Source organism: Haemorhous mexicanus, chromosome 2 (assembly GCF_027477595.1).
Source record: "Haemorhous mexicanus isolate bHaeMex1 chromosome 2, bHaeMex1.pri, whole genome shotgun sequence".
In the NCBI taxonomy this organism is placed as follows: domain Eukaryota; kingdom Metazoa; phylum Chordata; class Aves; order Passeriformes; family Fringillidae; genus Haemorhous; species Haemorhous mexicanus.
This window is the reverse complement of record NC_082342.1, coordinates 122,015,900-122,039,238: the sequence shown is the minus strand read 5'-3', so window position 1 is coordinate 122,039,238 and position 23,339 is coordinate 122,015,900. Positions and strand designations below refer to the sequence as shown.

The 23,339-nt window shown below is 48.0% G+C and overlaps 1 protein-coding gene across 8 annotated transcripts; it reads left to right on the top strand.

Moving 5' to 3' along the window:
- The first annotated feature begins 928 nt into the window (after nt 1–928).
- On the top strand, nt 929–23,072 carry IFNAR1 (interferon alpha and beta receptor subunit 1). Of its 8 annotated transcripts, none has more exons than XM_059840222.1 (13): nt 930–1,245; nt 5,078–5,198; nt 11,186–11,370; nt 12,623–12,780; nt 14,066–14,213; nt 15,316–15,433; nt 16,943–17,139; nt 17,394–17,548; nt 18,351–18,504; nt 19,937–20,091; nt 21,162–21,489; nt 21,608–21,635; nt 21,862–23,072. In XM_059840222.1, the coding sequence occupies exons 1-11, from the start codon at nt 1,044–1,046 to the stop codon at nt 21,390–21,392; spliced, it is 1,824 nt and encodes a 607-aa protein (XP_059696205.1). In that variant the 5' UTR covers nt 930–1,043; the 3' UTR covers nt 21,393–21,489; nt 21,608–21,635; nt 21,862–23,072. The 8 variants fall into 8 exon arrangements, with proteins under 8 accessions (XP_059696207.1, XP_059696205.1, XP_059696203.1 ...); XM_059840220.1 differs by having other exon boundaries at nt 21,777–23,072; XM_059840225.1 differs by having other exon boundaries at nt 936–1,085; nt 1,128–1,245; nt 21,608–23,072.
- The last annotated feature ends 267 nt before the right edge of the window (nt 23,073–23,339 follow it).

Here is a 23,339-nt window from a genome sequence, read left to right as displayed (position 1 = left end):
TCCGACACAGCCCTCAGACAGCCCTCACACAGCCCCGACACAGCTCTGATACAGCCCTCACACTGCCCTCAGACAGCCCTCACACAGCCCCGACACAGCTCTGATACAGCCCTCACACTGCCCTCAGACAGCCCTCACACAGCCCCGACACAGCTCTGATACAGCCCTCACACTGCCCTCAGACAGCCCTCACACAGCCCCGACACAGCTCTGATACAGCTCTGATACAGCTCTAACACAGCCCTCACAGAGCCTCGACAGAGCCCTCACACAGCCCTGACACCGCCCTCACACTGCCCTGACAAAGGTCCGACACCGCCCCTCACAGCCCTGACCGCCCCTCACAGCCCTGACCGCCCCTCACAGCCCTGACACCGCCCTCACAGCCCTGACCGCCCCTCACAGCCCTGACCGCCCCTCACAGCCCTGACACCGCCCTCACACTGCCCTGACCGCCCCTCACAGCCCTGACCGCCCCTCACAGCCCTGACACCGCCCTCACACTGCCCTGACCGCCCTCACAGCCCTGACCGCCCTCACACTGCCCTGACCGCCCTCACAGCCCTGACACCGCCCTCACACTGCCCTGACCGCCCTCACAGCCCTGACCGCCCTCACACTGCCCCGACACCGCCCTCACACTGCCCTGACAAAGCTCCGACACCGCCCTCACGGCACTGACCGCCCTCACACTGCCCTGACACCGCCCTCACACTGCCCTGACAAAGCTCCGACACCGCCCCTCACAGCCCTGACCGCCCTCACAGCCCTGACCGCCCTCACAGCCCTGACCGCCCCTCACAGCCCTGACCGCCCTCACAGCCCTGACCGCCCTCACAGCCCTGACCGCCCCTCACAGCCCTGACCGCCCTCACAGCCCTGACCGCCCCTCACAGCCCTGACCGCCCCTCACAGCCCTGACCGCCCTCACAGCCCTGACCGCCCCTCACAGCCCTGACCGCCCTCACTATCTCGACCGCCCTCACAGCTGGCGGCTGCTCCGCGCAGGCGCCGCTGCGGTGCTTCCGGCAGCGCTGCCCTGGATGGCGGAGCCGGGGGCTGGAGGGGCGGCGGAGCCCGGGGAGGCATGGACGGAGGAGCCGGAGGAGCCCGAGGAGCCCGGGGAGGCATGGACGGAGGAGCCATGGGGTAGATGGACGGCGGAGCGGCGGCGGCAGTGGGTGCCGGGCGGGCGCTGGCTGGCGGCCGTGCTGCCCCTGCTGCTGGTGCCGCTGCCCTGCGCAGGTGGGTCCGGGGGCCCTCAGGGAGCGGGGCCGGGCCGGGGCCCCCTCCCCGGGGCCGAGGGGGGAGCGGGGCGCGGGTCCCGCTGCGGTCCCGGAGCGCTGCGGGGATGCGGGGCGGGATAACGGTGTCGGTGAGGATGTGTCGTGTTTGCAGGGCTGTCATGGAATCACAGCAGGGTTTGGGGTGGAGGGACCTTAAACCTCATCCCATCCCACCCCTGCCATGGCAGGGACACCTCCCACTGTGCCAGGCTGCTCCAGCCCCAGTGTCCAGCCTGGCCTTGGGCACTGCCAGGGATCCAGGGGCAGCCCCAGCTGCTCTGGGCACCCTGGGCCAGGGCCTGCCCACCCTGCCAGGGAACAATTCCTCATTGCCAAGGTCCCACCCAGCCCTGCCCTCTGGCACTGGGAGCCATTCCCTGGGTGCTGTCCCCATCCCCTGAGGACTGTCCCTCTCCTCCACACCAGTCCCACCCATTCCAGGTGAATTGCAGGGGCTGCAGCCGCCGTGGGTGAAACAGCTTTGGATTCCCGTTGTTTGCCTTGGAAGTCACAGTTTGGCAGAGCCTAAAGGATAAATGAGGAAATGAGAGGTGGAATGGCAGGATGGGGGTTTTGGCTCGCAGGGCGGGAGCTTGTGCCTTGTCATTTATCCTTACACAGCTAAAAACAACTATTGCCCAAAAGCTATTGCTGGAAGAGGAAGGATTGTGAAGCATTACAAAGGAGGGCAGAGGGACTGTTTGTACAGGCAGGGAGTGACAGGACCAGGGACAATGGTTTTAGGCTGCCTGAGGGCAGGGCTGGATGGGATGCTGGGAATTAGGGCTTGTTCCCTGGCAGGGTGGGCAGGCCCTGGCCCAGGGTGGCTGCCCCTGGATCCCTGGCAGTGCCCAAGGCCAGGCTGGACACTGGGGCTGGAGCAGCCTGGGACTGGGTGTGCTCTGAGATCCCAGCCAGGGGGTGATTCTCACTCTGGAGTTCCAGTAGCTCTGCTTCAGTGACCTCTCCCTCTCCCTGGGCCAAGCTCAGCTGTTCCCTGTGCTGCTGCTCCAGGGTGAAGCTCTGGCCCTGGGTTTCTTTGCATATCAGGGTCCTTCAGAGCCTTTCCTGCTGTCTTATCTAAGGGGCCTCCTCTTCCTTCTTCTGCTGAAATGTTGACTGAAATTTTCCACTGGCTCCTGCACCCAGGGATGTCGTAAGCATTGAGCATCATGTGCTCCTCCTGGGATTTCCCCTGACTGTGGGGTTTGCTCTGTTGCCATTTCTTGCTTTCTTCTGTTGCCGAATAGATTTGTTATATAATTGTTATTATTTTCAACTGCTAATGTTGCTGAACATCTCCTGAGCAGAGCAGTAATTTTTCTGTTTTGGATCAGTTTGGGTTGTTTGAATTCGACAGGGGGAAGAGATGGGCAGATGTGCTAAAAGCATTTCTGGTTTTTAATCTCTTCTTTCCACAGAAGTCTAATCCCTTAGAATGGTTTCTCAGAACCCAAGTGTCATCATGCTCAAGTGGACAAACAGGAATTAGTTTTAAGTGTCTGGCTTTTAATCATTAATAAAATAAGCCAGGAAGAGGTGTTGATTTTTAGGCTTTTCTTTGCATAGCAAGTTATTACCTAAATCACAAAATTTCCCTGCTGATTAAACATCACTGAGTTTTCTCCTTCCTTCCTGCATAGCTGTTCATTGGTAAATTAATGATTTGTGGAATTAATTTAGGGGAGCAAGCAGAGAACTCATTGGAAATAGGGAAATACGTGAAAGGGTGGATCACATATTCCTGTCTGTTGGGAGAAACTGGCTCAGTACTCCAGGAAACAAGTGCAGTGGTGTTGAACAGGAAAATGTGCAGGGCAGAGAGAGGAGGGTTAAAATATCAGAGCTGCAAAAAACCCACAAACTTCGACCCATACATTGCACAACATTGTTTTGTGGGGTGTTTTTAGAAACCCCAAAAGTATCAGGGCACTAGGTCATGTCTCATAAATTAGACCTCCATTAATTAATCTCAGCCAGTTTATTGTGATTTTTTTTACACTGCTTCAAGCAAGTTGAACCGTTTGGAAGGAACACAAAAGAGAACAATAAAATTCCCTCAGGAAGCTGAAATTTGGCTTAAAAGGAAAACTTCAAGAATTGCTGCTGCCATTCAGCTTTCTCTTGGTTGGGAGCTGTGTTGCAAATGACCTTCCTGGGGTATTCCCAGCTGTGCAAAGCACTGGCCTGGCTTAAAGCACAGAAAGTCTGTGCTCAGAACTTGGGTCTGGGCAGGATCTTCCTCCTGCTCCCTCTGCTCCTTTTGCCATCTGGCCTGCTGAGGTCTGACAAGGAGCACTGGAAGGCCTCATGCTCTGAATTAAGGGTTTGAAAAGATGGGAAAGATAGAGTGAATATTTGGATTTCTGCCCAAGGCAAACAAAAATACTCTAGTAATTGGAATGTGGTAGTGTTTTTATCAGTTGGAGTCTGTGGGGCCCCTGTTGTCACAAGGGTTTTGGTTGAATTGTAGCCATCTGTTGGAGAAATATCTGGGTTTTCCTTGGTTTTCTTATTTTCTGAGCACATGTCCTTTGGCATTCTCTGGGTTGGTCCTGCTCTGTCAGAAGAGTAACAAATTCCTGCCTTGTGGGGATAAATTCTGTACTGGGAGCCACAAGGGTTCGTTGAATTATTTGGCTCTCATGTTTTTGTGCCTTCAGGAGTTATTTCCCAAAATCTGCAGCCTGTGGGTCCCACTTAATTCTCCAGAAGGATTTTGCAGACTTGAGTCACTCTGCTTTTCCACAATCCCCTTTGTAGGCAGGGAGCTTGTGTGGAGAGACAAACTGGGTTTGCAGTGAAGAGCCTGTCCCAAAGTCAGGCTGAGGGTGAGCCATCGCTGTCCAGAGTGCCCAGCTGGAATGGGATTTCTGGGCTCTGCTTTCCTCCTCCTACCATCCCATACCAGACTGACCCCAAAGGGCAGCTTCAGAAATGGCTTCGAAGCTGGAACCATTGGGAAGGCATCCATAAATTACTTCAGATAAAATAGAACCAAATAAAATAGAATGTCAAAGCTAAGAGGTGTGGTTTGTTTTGTTTTAATTTATTTTGGTTTATTTTGGTTTAATTTTTATTATATTTACATTTTTATTTTAATATTTTATTGTGTTTTACTTATTTTATGTATGTTTTTATTTTCATTCATTTTTATTTGGTTTATTTTAATTTTATATCTATTTTATTTTTTACTTTTTAGTTTTTCTTATTAATTTTATTTTATTTTTATTGCATTTATTTTAATTATTATATTTTTTAGATTATATTTTATTGTAGTATTTTGCTTTAATTTTATCTCAATATTTTCTTTTCTTTGTCTTGTAATATTTTATCTTCATTTTATCCTAATCTTTTATTTGCTTTTTATTGTAATACTTTGTTTTATTTTATTTTAATTTAATTTTAATTTTATCTTAATATTTTCTTTGCTTTTTCTTGTAATATACAAGATACAGTTTTATCTTAATTGTATCCCAATATTTACTTTGCTTTTTATTATATTTTGTTTTAACATTTTATTTTAATTTTACATTAATATTTTAATTTCTTTTTATGGTAATATTTTATCTTAATTTTCCCTAATATTTTATTTGCTTTTTATTGTAATAAAAGCAATATTGTAATAAAAGCAATTTTATTTAGCATTTTATTTTCGTTTATCTTAATATTTTCTTTGCTTTTTATTGTAATACTTTATTTTATTTTAACATTTTATTTTCATTTTATCTTCATATTTTCTTTTCTTCTGATTGTAATATGTGATTTCTGTGCTTGCCTGTTTCTCCTAGGCCAGAGCAGCCTGCCGAGCCCAGAGGACGTGCAGGTGCACGTGGTGAACACCAATTTCACCCTGAGCTGGGATTGGAGGGGCAGTGACCCCAGGGTGACATTCTCAGCCCAGTTCCAGTGGTGAGTGCCATCCCTGTCTGCTCCTGGCACTGGGGTTACAGGGCAGTGACCCCAGGGTGACATTCTCAGCCCAGTTCCAGTGGTCAGTGCCATCCCTGTCTGCTCCTGGCACTGGGGTTACAGGGCAGTGACCCCAGGGTGACATTCTCAGCCCAGTTCCAGTGGTCAGTGCCATCCCTGTCTGCTCCTGGCACTGGGGTTACAGGGCAGTGACCCCAGGGTGACATTCTCAGCCCAGTTCCAGTGGTCAGTGCCATCCCTGTCTGCTCCTGGCACTGGGGTTACAGGGCAGTGACCCCAGGGTGACATTCTCAGCCCAGTTCCAGTGGTCAGTGCCATCCCTGTCTGCTCCTGGCACTGGGGTTACAGGGCAGTGACCCCAGGGTGACATTCTCAGCCCAGTTCCAGTGGTCAGTGCCACCCCTGGAGCCACCCCTGGCTGCTGCTGGCACTGGGGTTACAGGGCAGTGACCCCAGGGTGACATTCTCAGCCCAGTTCCAGTGGTCAGTGCCACCCTGGAGCCCTCCCTGGCTGCTGCTGGCCCAGGTTTGTCTCACTGCTAGCAGAAATCCCTTTATTTCTCACACAGAGTTTGCTGCCAATGCTGAACCAGCAGCAGGGTTCTGCAGGAGGTTTGTTGGCACACTCAGAAGTGGAATTTAGGTTTATTCCCAGAACCCCTGGGTTGGAAGAGACCTCCAAGCCCACGGAGTCCAGCCCAGCCCCAACAGCCCAGCTGAGCCCTGGCACCCAGTGCCACCTCCAGGCTTTGTCAGACACACCCAGGGATGGGGACTCCACCACCTCCCCGGGCAGCCAGGCCAGAACTTTCTCCCCCTTGCTGGAAAAACCTTTTCCCTGCTCTCCAACCTGCATTTCCCTGGGTGCAGCTCCAGGCTGTGAGCTCTGGCTGTGTCAGTGCTGCTGGAGACAGAGCCCAGCCCCAGGTGAGCACAGGTACCTTTCAGGAGCTCTGAGAGGGATGGGGGCACCCCTGGGTCTCCTTTTCTCCAGGCTGAGCACCCCCAGCTCCCTCAGGGCTCCCTCTCAGGGTTTGTGTTCCCAGCCCCTCTCCAGCCCTGCTGTCCCCTCTGGATGTGCTCAGTGTCCCAAGGTCCTTCCTGAATTTAGTCTCTGCTTTGTTTGGTTTCTGTAGCTATGGCCACACACAGAGGATCTGAGGGAATTTTCAGTATCACTTTCCATTAATTTCTCAGAGTTCATTAACCCACATTTCTCAGCTGCAAGTTTAATGCCCAGACAAAACAATTTAAGAGTCATTCTTAAACATTTCCTTGGTTTCCTTCAGTTGTTCCATTTCCCAGTTGTTTTGCACATATTAGCACAGGCATTTTGTGGCACTTTCCTGACAAGTAAATATTGAAAAACGTTTCTGAGATAAACTTACTGAAATTCTGAGCAACCTGGCATCGTGGAATGTTCCTTGCCCGTGGCAGGGGTGGAACAGGATGGGCTTTAAGGTCCCTCTCAACCCAAACCATTCTGGGATTTTGGATTTTTAAAAAATAGCTCTTATTTTCCAATATGTAGATAAGAGCAGCTGCTTTGAAAATACATTTACTTTTTAAAATATCAGACTGTTCTGAAATACAAGGTAGGAGTTGAGGATAAGCAATTACTGCTTCTAGTCTGTGCCTCCTTTTTTTGGCCAGGACATTTTAAATGTCTCTGTAAATCTCTTTCTTCACTGAGGTGTGGATGTGTGTTGATTAAAAAAGAGCTGCTGAAAAGCTGATTATTGCTGAACTCCACTTTTCACCTCTGTGGTTTTTATTTTCCCCTAATTTCCATTCCTGGCTCATGTTGTGATGAGTGGAGTTCTGCTGGTTTTATGCTCCTGTAACCACTTTTGTCAAGACTTTAAAATTTCTTCCCATGAATTATAAAATCTTTGCCAGGCTAGGAAATAAAATAATCCTGAGGATGTAATTCTGTGTTCTGGCAGTTGTAGGATAATTTATAAGGAGAGAACACTGATTGCACTGGTGATAAAGCAGCATGAAAAGGGGTGATGTTTATTAAAGTTAAGAAGAAAATAAGAATAATTTCAGTGGTTGTGGGTTGGATTTATCCCAGGCTATTTATCCTGGGATGTTTTATAAATAACTGTGTGGTTATTGTATTTTGTTATTATTGGCTTTTGTAAATTATTTTGATAGAGTAGAGTTTGTAATCTCTTTTTAACTGCTTTTGATATAGTATAATTTGTCAGCCTTTTATAGTTAATACTCTAATCCCTGTGTGGATTGTATATCTTAGTGTGATAAATATATATTATTGTTTAGGCTTTTGCAAAATATTATGCACTGTGTATTATAACATTAACTTCTGCAGAAGTAATTGTAGTAGTGAGGCAATAATAATAATGATAATAATAATTAATATAACAACTTATTAATTTGTATTACTATATGTTAATTAATATTAATAATATAAAATTAAATTTAAATAAAAAATAAATTAATAAAATTATAATTGTAGTTGTGAAATAAGAACTAATGCCTTTATTTTTGTAACTAACTGACAATAGTGAAATATCTGTTCAATAGTGAAATAGCTAATATTGATTGAAAGTACTTGTAAAACTGGCTAGAATGTCTGTATGATAAGAGAACATTGGAAAGAACCAGGCAAATAGCACCAAAAGAGCAAATTAAAATCCAGCACTGCCCCTTGGGCTAGCAGTAACTGTCAAACCACAGACCAGGGATCCTCGTGAGGAAATAGAATACAGAACTCTCAAAATCCCATCTGTGAAATAAAATACAGAACTCTCAAAATCCTATCTGTGAGGAAATAAAATAATAAAATACAAAACTCTCAAAATCCTATCTGTGAGGAAATAATGTACAAAACTCTCAAAATCCTGTCTGTGTGGAAATAAAGTACAAAACTCTGAAAATCCTATCTGTGAGGAAATAAAATACAGAACTCTGAAAATCCTATCTGTGAGGAAATAAAGTACAAAACTCTGAAAATCCTGTCTGTGAGGAAATAAAGTACAAAACTCTCAAAATCCTGTCTGTGAGGAAATAAAGTACAAAACTCTCAAAATCCTGTCTGTGAGGAAATAAAGTACAAAACTCTGAAAATCCTATCTGTGAGGAAATAAAGTACAAAACTCTCAAATCCTATCTGTGAGGAAATAAAGTACAAAACTCTCAAATCCTATCTGTGAGGAAATAAAATACAGAACTCTGAAAATCCTGTCTGTGAGGAAATAAAGTACAAAACTCTCAAAATGCCTTCTGTGAGGAAATAAAATACAGAACTCTGAAAATCCTGTCTGTGAGGAAATAAAGCACAAAACTCTCAAAATCCTGTCTGTGAGGAAATAAAGTACAAAACTCTCAAAATGCCTTCTGTGAGGAAATAAAATACAAAACTCTCAAAATCCTATCTGTGAGGAAATAAAGTACAAAACTCTCAAAATCCTGTCTGTGAGGAAATAAAATACAAAACTCTCAAAATCCTGTCTGTGAGGAAATAAAGTACAAAACTCTCAAAATCCTATCTGTGAGGAAATAAAGTACAAAACTCTCAAAATCCTGTCTGTGAGGAAATAAAATACAAAACTCTCAAAATCCTATCTGTGAGGAAATAAAATACAGAACTCTGAAAATCCTGTCTGTGAGGAAATAAAGTACAAAACTCTCAAAATCCTATCTGTGAGGAAATAAAATACAAAACTCTCAAAATGCCATCTGTGAAATAAAGCACAAAACTCTCAAAATCCTGTCTGTGAGGAAATAAAGTACAAAACTCTCAAAATCCTATCTGTGAGGAAATAAAGTACAAAACCCTCAAAATCCTGTCTGTGAGGAAATAAAGTACAGAACTCTCAGAGTGCCATCTCTGAAATAAAGCACAAAACTCTCAGAGTGCCAAGTGCATGGTGCTCTGAGAAGATGAAATAGTGGGTCAAGCTAAGATCAGGAATTCCTGGGGCCTGTGAACTCCAGGGAAGGATGAATATGTGTCATCTCATGGAACTGTGTTTGCCCCATGCAGTCAGGGGTGCCTGGGAGCTGTCCCAGTTGGTGTGTGCCTCTGCACTCTGCCACACACCCCAGTGCTGCCACTGTCCTGCCAGCCCTTGTTGTCACAGGCTTAAGGAGTGAGCCTTGTTCTCACAGGCTGCTGGTCCCGGGGGTTTATCCTGGGGGTGTTGGTGATCCCAGGGGGTTTTCCTGGGGTGTTGTTTATTCTGGAGGTGTTGTTTATCCCAGGCTGTTTGTCCTGGGGACGTTGTTTATCTGGGGTGTTTCTCCTGGGCTGTTGTTTCTCCTGGGCTGTAGTTTCTCCTGGGGTATTGTTTATCTGGGCTGTTTCTCTCAGGGTGTTGTTTATCCTGGGGGTATTGTTTATCTGGGGTGTTTCTCCTGGGGTGTTGTTTATCTGGGGTATTTGTCCTGGGGGTGTTGTTTCTCCTGAGGTGTAGTTTATCTGGGATGTTTCTCCTCGGGTTGTTGTTTCTCCTGGGCTGTTTCTCTCAGGGTGTTGTTTATCTGGGGTGTTTCTCCTGGGGCTGTTGTTTCTCCTGGGGTGTTGTTTCTCCTGGGGTGTTGTTTGTCCTGAGGGTGTTTCTCCTGGGGTGTTGTTTGTCCTGAGGGTGTTGTTTCTCCTGGAGTATTGTTTATCTGGGGTGTTTCTCCTGGGCTGTAGTTTCTCCTGGGCTGTAGTTTCTCCTGGGGTGTTGTTTCTCCTGGAGTGTTGTTTATCTGGGGTATTTGTCCTGGGGGTGTTGTTTCTCCTGGGCTGTTTCTCTCCAGGTGTTGTTTATCCTGGGGGTATTGTTTATCTGGGTTGTTTCTCCTGGGCTGTAGTTTCTCCTGGGACTGTTGTTTCTCCTGGGGCTGTAGTTTCTCCTGGGGTGTAGTTTCTCCTGGGGCTATTGTTTCTCCTGGGATGTTGTTTCTCCTGGGGCTGTTGTTTCTCCTGGGGTGTTGTTTCTCCTGGGACTGTAGTTTCTCCTGGGCTGTAGTCTCTCCTGGGCTGTTTCTCCTGGGGTTTTCTCCTGGGCTGTTGTTTCTCCTGGGCTGTTTCTCCTGGGCTGTTTCTCCTGGGCTGTAGTTTCTCCTGGAGCTGTTGTTTCTCCTGGGCTGTAGTTTCTCCTGGGGCTGTTGTTTCTCCTGGGGCTATTGTTTCTCCTGGGGTGTTGTTTCTCCTGGGCTGTAGTTTCTCCTGGGCTGTAGTTTCTCCTGGGCTGTTTCTCCTGGGGCTGTAGTTTCTCCTGGGCTGTAGTTTCTCCTGGGCTGTTTCTCCTGGGCTGTAGTTTCTCCTGGAGCTGTTGTTTCTCCTGGGCTGTTTCTCCTGGGCTGTAGTTTCTCCTGGGGCTGTAGTTTCTCCTGGGCTGTTGTTTCTCCTGGGGCTGTTGTTTCTCCTGGGGCTGTAGTTTCTCCTGGGGCTGTTGTTTCTCCTGGGGCTGTAGTTTCTCCTGGGATGTTGTTTCTCCTGGACTGTTGTTTCTCCTGGGGCTGTAGTTTCTCCTGGGCTGTAGTTTCTCCTGGGGTGTTGTTTCTCCTGGGCTGTAGTTTCTCCTGGGCTGTTTCTCCTGGGGCTGTAGTTTCTCCTGGGCTGTAGTTTCTCCTGGGCTGTTTCTCCTGGGCTGTAGTTTCTCCTGGAGCTGTTGTTTCTCCTGGGCTGTTTCTCCTGGGCTGTAGTTTCTCCTGGGGCTGTAGTTTCTCCTGGGCTGTTGTTTCTCCTGGGGCTGTTGTTTCTCCTGGGGCTGTAGTTTCTCCTGGGCTGTAGTTTCTCCTGGGGCTGTAGTTTCTCCTGGGCTGTAGTTTCTCCTGGGCTGTTTCTCCTGGGCTGTTTCTCCTGGGGCTGTAGTTTCTCCTGGGCTGTAGTTTCTCCCGGGCTGTTTCTCCTGGGCTGTCTCTCCTGGGCTGTCTCTCCTGGACTGTCTCTCCTGGGCTGTAGTTTAATCCGGGCTCTTTCTCCCGGGCTGTTCTCTGTCGCGCAGGCCGGAGCTGGAGGACACGGGCTGGCAGGAGCTGCCAGGGTGCCAGGCTGTGGCTGGCACAGGCTGTGACTTCTCCTCGGCCATCTCGGAGTACTACGATGCCCACTACGTGCGCGTCAGGGCCCAGGCGGGGCCGCTGGTGTCCCCGTGGTCCCGGGTCCTGGAGATGGTTCCAGAACAAGTCGGTACGAGCTCGGGGTTTGCAGGGATGCTTTGCTTCCTTTAGCACCTCAGGATTCTTCTCCCCTGCCCTGCTCAGGTGGGAGCACACCTGCACAGCCTCCAGCCCTGAGATCCAGCAGCAGGAGGACCTGGAGGGAGCCCAGAGGAGCCAGGCTGGGGGTGCTCACCTGGAGAGGAGAAGCTCCAGGGAGAGCTCAGAGCCCTGCCAGGGCCTGAAGGGGCTCCAGGAGAGCTGCAGAGGGACTGGGGACAAGGATGGAGGGACAGGAGCCAGGGAATGGCTCCCAGTGCCAGAGGGCAGGGCTGGGTGGGATCTTGGCAATGAGGAATTGTTCCCTGGCAGGGTGGGCAGGGCTGGGATGGAATTCCCAGAGCAGCTGGGGCTGCCCCTGGATCCCTGGCAGTGCCCAAGGCCAGGCTGGACACTGGGGCTGGAGCAGCCTGGCACAGTGGGAGGTGTCCCTGCCATGGCAGGGGTGGGATGGGATGAGGTTTAAGGTCCTTCCCAACCCAAAGCAGTCAGGAATGAGGGATTGTGGAAAAGCCACAGTGGTTTCCACTGCTGGAAACAGCAGGACAGGGGGAGTTTCCCAACAGGAACATAAGATCAGGCATCTGCAGGTCATGGAATGCTGCAGTTCTGTCTTTTCTGGAAAGGGAAAACTATTCCAGGTGGTGCTGCTTTCCTGACTGAATTTCCTGTCACTCTGTACTTTCCAAGATTATTTATTGGAGAAGTCCTTTTTGACAGTAGATTTTTGTAGAATCCCAGACTGGTCTGGATTGGGAGAGACCTTAAAGCCCATCCCATCCCACCCACACCTTCCATAGACCAGGTTGCTCCAAGAACCCCATTTTTGGGAAGTTTGTGGCTTTCCAGCAGTTCCAGTGGCACTGAATCCTTTCTCTGAAGTTGGATTTATTGGACTGAGCTAAGTCTCTTGCCTTGCAGGTTTTAGAATAATTCATACTGATTTTTTTGGAAAACATTTCCTGGTAATATTTAATTTTAACTGCTTTTAGAACCTGGTGATGGTAGTTGGTTGTTAGGTTAAATTTCTTTTAGAAACTGCCTGAGTCATGAAAACTTAGGATCCTGTGGGTGATTATTCAAAAGAATTAAAAATAAGATACCATAGGCAGGTATTTTAGGTTTATTATCAGGTATTTTAGGTTTATTATTTAAGCCACTTTTTGGGGTGTATTTTCTCAAAGTAGACACGTTTAACTTCTTTTTTCTTTCCATATTTGCAGCTCAGATTGGTCCACCAGGACTGGAATTGCAGTCCACAAATGGAGTCATAAAAGTTATGGTTTCCCCTCCAGAAGCAAATCAGAGGAAAAAAATGTGGATCAATGATCTGAGTTTTAAATATAACCTGGTCTTCTGGGAAAACTCCTCACACACTCAGGTATGAGCACTTCTGTTTTGTTATTTAACCTTACCAGAGCTGCCAGAGATGGACTTTAATTCGTGCTCTGAAGTGGAATTGTTTGCTTCTGTCACTGTGTAACTGCTCCTGTGTGTTTGAAAGTTGGGGGAGGTGGTTTTTTCTTGGTGAGATGATTTTGTTCTTACCATAGGATTGTTTTATTGGCATTGCCCTGATCCAGGGACTTTTCTGAGGTGTTGCCATTGTGAACTGGTTTCCAAGGCAGCAAGTGTGTCCTGCAGAGCACCCAGAGCTCTCCTGTGGAGAGCAGGGGAGAAACTCTTCCTTTTTTATCTTTTTTTAGGGAAGTGAGAGTCATCTAAATTAGAGCAGGGATCAAAGAGCACTCTGTGTTCTTTTGGGAGATCAGATCAAAATCATCACTTCAGAAAGGACCTGGAGGGGCTGGAGAATTCCTGAGGGAGCTGGGAAGGGGCTGGAGAATTCCTGAGGGAGCTGGGCAGGGGCTGGAGAATTCCTGAGGGAGCTGGGAAGGGGCTGAGCCTGGAGCAGAGGAGGCTCAGGGGGCCCTTGTGGCTCTGCACAAGTCCCTGCCAGGAGGGGACAGCCAGGGGGAAACACAGGAATGGGGAAAGGACAAGAGGGAATGGCCTCAAGGTGCACCAGAGGTTAAAGGCAGAATTTTGTTCTTTCTTTCACCTGAACCTCCCTGGTGCACCTTGAGGAATTTTATTCCCCTCACAGAGTGCTCAGGCCTTGGGCTGAGCTGCCCAGGGAGGTTTGGAGTCCCTGGAATTGTCCCAGAGCAGTCTGGATGTGGCCTTGGGGACAGGGTTTGGGGTGGCACTGGGTGATCCTGGGGGGCCCTTCCCACCTCTGGGATTTGGGGATCACACACCAAAGGAGCAAAAGGCCCAGAAGTACAGTTGGGTATGGTCAGTGAAAGCCAAAGGCAGAGGAGAGAGGAGTGTCTGGGTGCTGCAGGGGTGGGAATGTCCTGCTGCACTCTGGGATGTCTGTGAGGGGACAGAGACCAGGACTCTGCACTCTGAGTTCCTGGTCAGGCCCAGCCCTTCCCCACTTCCATGGCAGGGGAGCCCAAAATGTTCCTGTCAGTGCCTGGCTAAACTGCAGATTTCCCTTTAGGATTTCTCCAGCTCAAGCACTGTCCCTGCTTTCTCTGTTTCACCTTTGTAGGTGGGGTGTGATACAAATGGGCTGAAACCCTGCAAAATGATCATTTGAAAATGCTCCTGGGGAAGCACAGTTCCCCTCACAGGCTCTTTGTGCTTGTTTCTTCCAGCTCCAGAGCAAAACCATTTTCCCTGTGGACACCATTGATGACCTTGCCCCAGAGAGCACCTATTGCTTCAAAGTCCAAGCAAACCTCCCCGGGGAGGGAAAGCAAGGCTTGTTCAGCCCCACCAGCTGTGTGAAAACCACCCAGAAAGGTACCCAGGAAATCAGGTTACCTGCAAATGATGGCTTCTCTTAGACTGGCACAAGGCCAGGTGTTCTGAGAGAACAGGAATAGGCAGAAGGGCCAAAATCCTCCTCATTTTGGTGCTAAAATATATATATATATATATATTATATTTGCTCTTCTCATCAACATCAGATATGTCTAGGGTAGAGTTTTAACAGTACAAGAAGGTTTTTGCCATGAGGCAAACTTGGACATTAATTTGGAACAAAAACTTCTTTGTGTGCTTTGGAAAACTCTTCTTTTCAAATCAGTGACTGAATCAGGAGGTAAAAAACCCAAAAGCCTCGGGGATACTTGGCACTCCATGAATGCCCAGAAAGTTGAGCAGAGCTTAAAAAAATGCTGGTTTTATATAATCCTTGGTGAATTGATGGTTACAGCTGCTGAAGAAAGGCTTTGAGGGGGCAGTTTGCCACCTTGTTAGGTAAAGTTAAATGATTTTCTGTGCTCTGCAGTTGCTGTTAGATGTTTATTTTAGGAAAAAAATAACTGCAGCAAGTCAAACATTAGATTGGACAGGGGAGGTACATCATAATGAGTTGGTGGTACACCAAAATGTTAGTAATTGATGGTAAATGAAAATTTCTTTATACACAAAATACATTAATTGATACACATCTGTGTCTTTTAAAAATGTTAAAAGAATACATGTGTGTTTTAAAATAATAAAATAATACATGTGTACCTTAATAAAATATTACAATAACTGATACATGCAAGGTTTTATTGTTTTAATAAAATATTAAGTAATTATCACATTCATATTTTAACAAAACATTAAAAAATCAAAATATACAATAAATACAGGTGTGTATTTTGTGTAGTTTTCTCCTCATGTTATTCCCAAACCAGTTTATTTCTGCTCCTCTCAATATTTGTGTACTTGGATTTTTTCCTGAATAGATTTTAACTGATTTTTTAATTAAAGCCTTGATGGGATGCTCTGTATATCACAGCCTGGGACTTGCAATGTGTATCATGAATAATCTTTATGTGTTCTTTATTGACATGAGAAATGCCCATTCCCATGAAGTTTTTTTGGTAACTTTGGGTTTCCTTTTCCCCAGCAGTGAAGGACCTCCTGTGTGCCACCAACCTGAGTGTCCTGGCTCTGAACATGAAATTCCACCTGCTCTGGAGCAGCCAGGAGAGTCAGGATGTGACCTACAACGTGCAGTACCTGCTGTGAGTTCAGCCATCCCACCCCTGCCACCTGCAGTCCCATCTCCTGTGTTCTGCAGGTGCTTCCCAGGGGGTAAAATGAAATATTTGGTGGCTTTGTGTGTTAGTGGGAGCATGAATGGCTCACTGCTGTTAAAGGAATTCCATGAAACACCTGGGCCTGGGATTTCAGGGACTGGGCTGCTTTTGGGGCTGGTAAACTCCTGCTGGAAGGCACTCCTAAATGCTGAGGGATGTTTTTAAAGCTGGGAAGCTTGAATTGCTCAGTGGCTTTTTGAATGTGGAGAAATTAGATGAGTAAAAGTGAGCAAAAATACAGGTGGTGCAGGTTTCAGTTGTCAGCAGCTTGGATTTCTTCTGGCAGACCCAAATAGGGGAGAAAACCTGAGGCAGCACCTTGTGTCCTATAAAAAATGTGTCACATCAAGAAATGTTGTGTCACATAAAAGAAATGTTGTGTCACATCAAGAAATGTGTCACATCAAGAAATGGTGTGTCACATCAAGAAATGGTGTGTCACATCAAGAAATGGTGTGCCACATAAAAGAAATGTTGTGTCACATCAAGAAATGGTGTGTCACATAAAAGAAATGTTGTGTCACATCAAGGAATGGTGTGTCACATCAAGAAATGGTGTGTCACATCAAGAAATGGTGTGCCACATAAAAGAAATGTTGTGTCACATCAAGAAATGGTGTGTCACATCAAGAAATGGTGTGTCACATCAAGAAATGGTGTGCCACATAAAAGAAATGTTGTGTCACATCAAGAAATGATGTGTCACATCAAGAAATGATGTGTCCCATAAAAGAAATGGTGTCCCATAAAAATAAATGTTGTGTCACATCAAGAAATGTTGTGTCACATCAAGAAATGGTGTGTCACCTAAAAAACCCATCAAGTCATATAAAAACCCCCTCATGTCACCTGAAGTAACCCTTGTATCACATCAAGCCCCATTCTGTCACACACAAAACCACTGTATCCCATGAAGAAAACCAGATAAATTCACATTGCATCAAAAAACAAGGAATGCCATAAACCCCCATCATATCCCATAAAACCCCATCGAATCCCACCCAAAAAATCCCAGTAGGAAGCAGCTCTATAAACCTGTATCTCAATCTGCAGCTGCTGCATAAATATTGTGGCCAGCACCTCACAGAAGAGGAGGGGCCCCTGGCATTCCTTGGGGATTCTTTGGCATGGCAGGAAATCAATGGACTGCACAGAGCTATGTGAGAACTTCCCATTTGGATTTTCAGAGCCTGCCCACCCCACATTTCATCTCTGCTGAGCCTTGGTTAAAGCCCTGATTTGGATTCCCTGGCCCTTTTATCTTCCTTGTTCCACCCAGAAATGTCTCATATTAAAATGCTGATTTTTTTAATTATTATTTTTATTACTAGAGGCCTTTTTGCCCCAAACTGAGGCAAGTGCAGCACAAACAAATAGGATTTTCTGGAGGAGTTCAGGGAGCTGACATGAAAACTCTTGAATTCTCTGTTGCAGGGGCTACTTGAAGAGGCTCAATGATGATTACTCAGACAAGTGGCTCAGTGTGCCCAGGTGTGAGAACATCACCAGCACCTGGTGCAACTTCTCCTCCATCATCACCACTGGGTTTTATTACCTGCGAGTGCAGGCCAGGGAGGGACACAACAAATCCTGCTTCTCCAGGGAAGTCAAAGTGGATCCTCTGAAAACAAGTAAGGAAATGCTTTCCTGGAATGCTCATGGCTCAGCAAACTCCTGCCAAATGTTTCATGAGCTGGCAGGAGAGGGGATTTCACAAGAGTATAGTGAAATGAACTGAAATGTTTCTCAGGACTTGATATTCTGAATAAAACTATGAAATTATACTTCTAACTGGATGGTTTTTCAAAATTACCATGGATTTCACTGACAGTCTTTGAAGCAATGTTTTTAGTTGGATTTTAAGTATTTGTTTTATTGTTTTCAGATGAAATTGGCCCTCCTGGTGTAAGGCTGGACCTCAGTGACACTTTGCTCCACATCCTCATTTCTCCTCCAGGAGGAGCTGAGAATGAATTCATGAGGGACCATTATGACTTGTCCTACAGGATCCTGTACTGGAAGAATTCCTCAGATATGAAGGTGTGAACAAATTTCATGCAATATAAAATTGATTCTGACTTAAATCCTGACCTTCCATTCTCCCTGAGGAGCTCCTTTCCAAAGGAGGCACATTTGTGGTATATCAGTCTTTAAAAAGTCAGTTTATTGGGCTTTTTAATGAAAGATTCTATCAAAAATCACTGATCACTGTGACTTTTATCACCCAGTGGTTGAGATGTTTATGTAACTCTTTTAGAAACCTGATCACTGTGATTTTTGTTTCCCAGTCATGGGGTGTAATCTCCATTTCCATGGATGTGTCTGTGTGCAGTGGGATGGAAAAAGCTCCTCAAACACTGAAATCCTGCATCCTTTCAGCTCACATTTTAATGGATCTTTCCATGTTCTTTAAATGCTTCTTAGGGTAAAATATTTTACAGTAATTGGTAAAAAGGGGGCAGAAGAGAAGGGAGCAAACTGCAGCAGGAAGGAGTTTCCTGGGAACTTGGAACTGGGACATTTCAGAATGGGGGAAGCACTTGGTTCTTGCCCAGGAAGTGTTTGCTGGGTTTTGCTTAGGAGCTAAGGGAGTGGTTTATTTATTTTACTGAATCTGGGTGCCCAGGGAGGTGGTGGAGTTCCTGGAAATGTTCCAGAGGCACCTGGATGTGGGACTGGATGAGCTGGAAAGTCTCTCCAGCCCTGCAGGTTTGGGGTTGCAGCAATGTCTGACATTTCACAGAATCACTTCTCCAGCACAGGCTGCAGCTCTCACCTGTTTGAGATTCTGTGCTGCCCACGGGCTCTGATCCCTCCTTTTTCCCTGTCCTGCTTTTTCCAGGAGGAGGTGAAGCAGAAGGAGGTGAAGCAGACCATAGCCACAGTCCCTGATGTGTCCCCCTCCAGCCTGTACTGTGTCAGGGTGCAGGCCTTCTCTGAGCCCTACAACAAGAGCAGTGCCTACAGCCAGCAGGAATGCATCCACACCCCTGCAGGTGGGCACAGCCTGGCAGCAATGCCCTCTGCAGCTGGAATTGCTGCCCCTTCCCTGGGAACTCAACATCCTGCCAGCACTGGGAGCACCTGGCTGGGCAGGGAGCTTCACTTCCCAGCCCTACACCTTGGGAGGGAGCAAGCAATCACTAAATTCCACATTCTCAGGGGTATTTTAGCCTTGAAACTGCCTTAGTCCTTCTGGGAATGAATCTCCTGTGCTGAAGAGTGAGCAGATAAATCAGATTTGTTAGGGCTGAAAGCTCATCATGGAGCCAGGGGAGAGTGGAGGATTGCACTCACTCAGAACACAGGAACAAATCATGGTGAAGATAATTGGCCACATAAAATTTTATTAACACTGTGAAAATTTCTGACTCTTCAAACTGCCTTAAAGCCAAGAAAATGCAATAACAGCAATGCCTGACTCACATGCAGGACTCATTTATGTTGTGCTCCTCACTGCTGTGTCTTATCTAACCTAAAAAGAACCAAATGCTACTTTTTACCTGAATCAGATAAATATTCTAATCTGTTTTCCCAGGTATTCCTCTTCCCCTTGTCTTGCTACCTCAATGAATCTCTGTAAATCCAAGCAGTGCCTTCAAGGCAGACCATGCTCTGTCTTTACATGTTTTTATACCCCAGAGTGAAACTCTTCCATTCTTTGACCATGAAATAAGGCCTGATTGTGTCCTTTGGATTATTGGAAAGTGGCTGCTGGTGCCTGTTAATTTCAGTATCACCAAAGTCCTTTCAGCTTGTTGAGATTGTCATGGAATTGTGGAATGGTTTGGGTGGGAAGGACATTGAGGATCATTTCATCCCACCCCTGCCATGGCAGGGACACCTCCCACTGTGCCCAGTGTCCAGCCTGGTCTTGGGCACTGCCAGGGATCCAGGGGCAGCCCCAGCTGCTCTGGGAATTCCATCCCAGCCCTGCCCACCCTGCCAGGGAACAATTCCTCATTGCCAAGATCCCACCCAGCCCTGCCCTCTGGCACTGGGAGCCATTCCCTGGCTCCTGTCCCTCCATCCTTGTCCCCAGTCCCTCTGCAGCTCTCCTGGAGCCCCTTCAGGCCCTGGCAGGGGCTCTGAGCTCTCCCTGGAGCTTCTCCTCTCCAGGTGAGCACCCCCAGCTGCTGGTGTTGGGGTGATGGAGGGACTGGAGCACCTTGGAGGCCTCTTCCCACCTTGGTGATTCTGTGTGCTTGTACTGGGAGCTATATTGTGGCTTCTTTAGGCAAAATTATCTCAGACACTGGCACAGCATCAGTTTTTCCTGGTGCCCGTGGCTGTGGAGATGTTGTGGAATGTTTCCATGATGTGGAAATGTTGAATTATTTGATAAATTCTGCAGCACATTTGGAGCTGTGCTTTAATTTCTGCTGGTTCTGAACACCTCGCCTGAATGGTTTTTATTCCAAATTTTAGGTACACCTTTACCTCTGATGATTTTTGGGATTTTCATGGCTGCCCTGCTGGTTGTCCTGCTGGTGGTCACTCCTCTTATTTTTGTGCTCTGCCAAGTCTACCACAAAATCAAATACGTGTTCTTCCCCTCCTGCCAGCCCCCCCTGAACATCGAGGTGAGCTCTGACTTCTCAGGCATCACACAGCTTCTTTGGAGGAAAATGAACTTTAAATATCATGGGAAAAGATGTTTATGTGTTCTGGGTCAGCCAGGGTTCATTTTAGAGGTTTTATCAGTGATCTCCAGAGCTTTGTCCAGCCTCCAGCCTGGCACAGGTGCTGCTTAGCAGGGATCCTCTTCTGGAAGGAGAAGGGCAACACTCAAGTGTGTTTTGAAACTTCAGTACCTGGATTTTCTTTTCATTCTTGTGTGGCCTCCTCAGGCTCTAATCCATGAAATGCTGCAACTCTGTGGGGATTGACAGCTGAGCAGGAAAAGGGCTGAGCTAAAATGTGGGAGTCACCCCTTAGTGTTGGATTGTGTGAATGCAGCTGGGAGGTGGGAGCTGGGATCTGTCCCAGGAACAGGGACAGGAGCAGAGGGAACGGCCTCAGGCTGGGCCAGGGCAGGCTCAGCTTGGCCAGCAGCAGGAATTTGCCCATGGAAAGGGTGCTCAGGCCTTGGCAGGGGCTGCCCAGGGAGCTCTGCAGTGCCCATCCCTGCAGGTGTCCCCTGGAGGTGGCACTGAGTGCTCTGGGCTGGGCACAAGGTGGCCATGGGGCACAGCTGGCACTCCCTGGGCTGGCAGGGCTGTGCCACCCCGGGGATTTGGGGGTTCTGTGAACTAAACATCATCCAAAATCTGAGCTGGTGACCTTAGGGAAACAAGTGTTGTGTTAGGGGTGGGGAACCACACATTGCTGCTCAGCCATGGAACCCAGGGGGTTTTGGGCTGGAGGGACCTCAGAGCCCACCCAGTGCCACCCCACCATGGCAGGGACACCTCCCACTGTCCCAGGGTGTCCCAGTGTCCAGCCTGGCCTTGGGCACTGCCAGGGATCCAGGGGCAGCCCCAGCTGCTCTGGGCACCCTGAGCCAGGGCCTGCCCCTCTGCACAGTGAAGAATCTGATCAATCACTTCTGTGTGACTGTGGTGCTAAGCAGAATTAGTATTTAATTATTTAATCCAGTATATAATTATTTCTTATGGATGTTCATCTCTTCCCCTTCTGCTTCTGTCCTCAGGGATTTGGAGCACAGCCCTTCAGCAGCCCCTACCTGGCAGCTGCAGCAGAGGAATCAGTGGAGAACTGCTGTGTGATTGAGTCCATGGTCACAGAGGAGGGCACTCACATTGTCTTCACAGACTACAAACATTCCAGCCAGAGCAGCCGGGACTCGGGGAACTACTCCAACGAGGACAGCACCTCTGGGAGCAAAGGGTCCAAGGAAACACTGGGAAAGGAAACAGTGTAACTCTGGGAGAGCAGAACTCCTGTGTGGGATTGTCAGCTTCACAAACACTTCAGACCTCTTTGTGATGGAAGTCCCAGCCTGGGGGGGACACTGGGACCTTGGGGATCCTCAGGGGACACTGTGTGACCTTGGGGATCCTCAGAGGGACACTGTGACCTTTGGGATCCTCAGGGGACACTGTGTGACCTTTGGGATCCTCAGAGGGACACTGTGACCTTTGGGATCCCCAGGGGACACTGGGACCTTGGGGATCCACAGGGGACACTGGGACCTTTGGGATCCTCAGAGGGACACTGTGGCCTTTGGGATCCCCAGGGGACACTGTGGCCTTTGGGATCCCCAGGGGACACTGGGACCTTGGGGATCCTCAGGGGACACTGGGACCTTTGGGATCCTTAGAGGACACTGTGACCTTGGGGATCCTCAGGGGACACTGGGACCTTTGGGATCCTCAGAGGGACACTGGGACCTTTGGGATCCTCAGGGGACACTGTGTGACCTTTGGGATCCTCAGAGGGACACTGGGACCTTTGGGATCCTTAGAGGGACACTGTGACCTTTGGGATCCTCAGGGGACACTGTGACCTTTGGGATCCTCAGGGGACACTGGGACCTTTGGGATCCTCAGGGGGACACTGTGACCTTTGGGATCCTCAGGGGACACTGTGTGACCTTTGGGATCCTCAGGGGGACACTGGGACCTTTGGGATCCTCAGGGGACACTGTGGCCTTTGGGATTGCTGGGTTTGGGTGCCCAGAGCTGCCCTTGCTGGGGGAGCTCCCCAGCCCTGGCTGGGAATGACCCCAGTGTCCCCACCCCAGCCAGGGCTGTCCCTCTGCACCAGGAGCAGCTTTGGGCCCTTCTCTACTTGAAGCTGTGAGCTGAGCAGAACCTGCCAGCTCCAGCAGAGTTCTGTTCTGTGTGGGGTCACTCCCACGGTGTTTACACGGCCTGAGGGAATCCATGCTGGGCACAGCCCTGTGGGATCTGCACTTCCAGCCCTGCTTGGCTCAGCAGGTCCAGAGCTGAGGGTGCCAAAGGAGCCAGAGGAGCAGCCGTGGGGAGCCTGGGGTTCCTCACAGGGTTCCTCACAGGGTTCCTCACAGGGTTCCTCATGGATGTGTCTGGGAATGTTCCCAGTGCTCTTTCCATGTCTCACTCCCTGTCCCTGGAATGTCCCAGGCCAGGCTGGAGCCTGGGGCTGGAGCAGCCTGGCACAGAGGCAGGTGTCCCTGCCATGGCAGGGTGGGTTGGGATGAGCTCTCAGGTCTCTCCAAACCCCTTCTGGAGTTAGAGGACCCTGGTGGGATTTGGGAGATGCCTTTAGCAGAGGGCTGAGCTTGGCACTCAGAGCTTTTGCTGTTTTGCCAACAGACTTTTCTTTGGACAATCAGGATGTGCTGCAGTAACATTTCAGTTTTCATGTTCCATGTTTTCCATGCTGACTCCACTGTCTTCCAGAGCCATTTTTTTTAAGTACCTTATTTTTTTATGAAGAAACTGCTTCGGAGTCAGCTGGGTCTGAGCATCCCATGGACTGCTGTTGTTTGTTCTGTCTAGGAACTCTTGGTGTTTATATATCCTTCATTTTTTAATTTTGAAGATACTACCTAATTTTATAAATTTCCTATCCCTGTGTTCATTGAAGAACATAATAAATTTTGCACTTTTGCTTCTTATCCCTCTCTTGGTTCTGTGTGTTTTTGGTGTGGTGACGTGGAAGCTGTGCATACTTGGGAAGTTCCCACGAGGAGCTGTCCTTCCTGAAAACCCCAGTGTGAAGGATAGAATGGAATATCCCATATAAATGATATAGAAATGGAATGAATGGCATCATTTGGACAAAAGCTAATTCAAGGGAAGGATTTCACTGCCAGATTTTAAGCAGAGCCCCCAGTGAATGTTCCTGACAGAGGCAGGATAATTCACAGGCAGCCCCATTTGCC

Bases quoted from the DNA above. Each gene is read 5' to 3' on its own strand.
- IFNAR1 (XM_059840223.1), top strand. From the start codon at position 1,044: ATGGCGGAGCCGGGGGCTGGAGGGGCGGCGGAGCCCGGGGAGGCATGG. The intron at 14,214-15,315 runs GTACCCAGGAAA...CCTTTTCCCCAG, and splicing joins TGTGAAAACCACCCAGAAAG to CAGTGAAGGACCTCCTGTGT. The intron at 17,140-17,393 runs GTAAGGAAATGC...TATTGTTTTCAG, and splicing joins AGTGGATCCTCTGAAAACAA to ATGAAATTGGCCCTCCTGGT.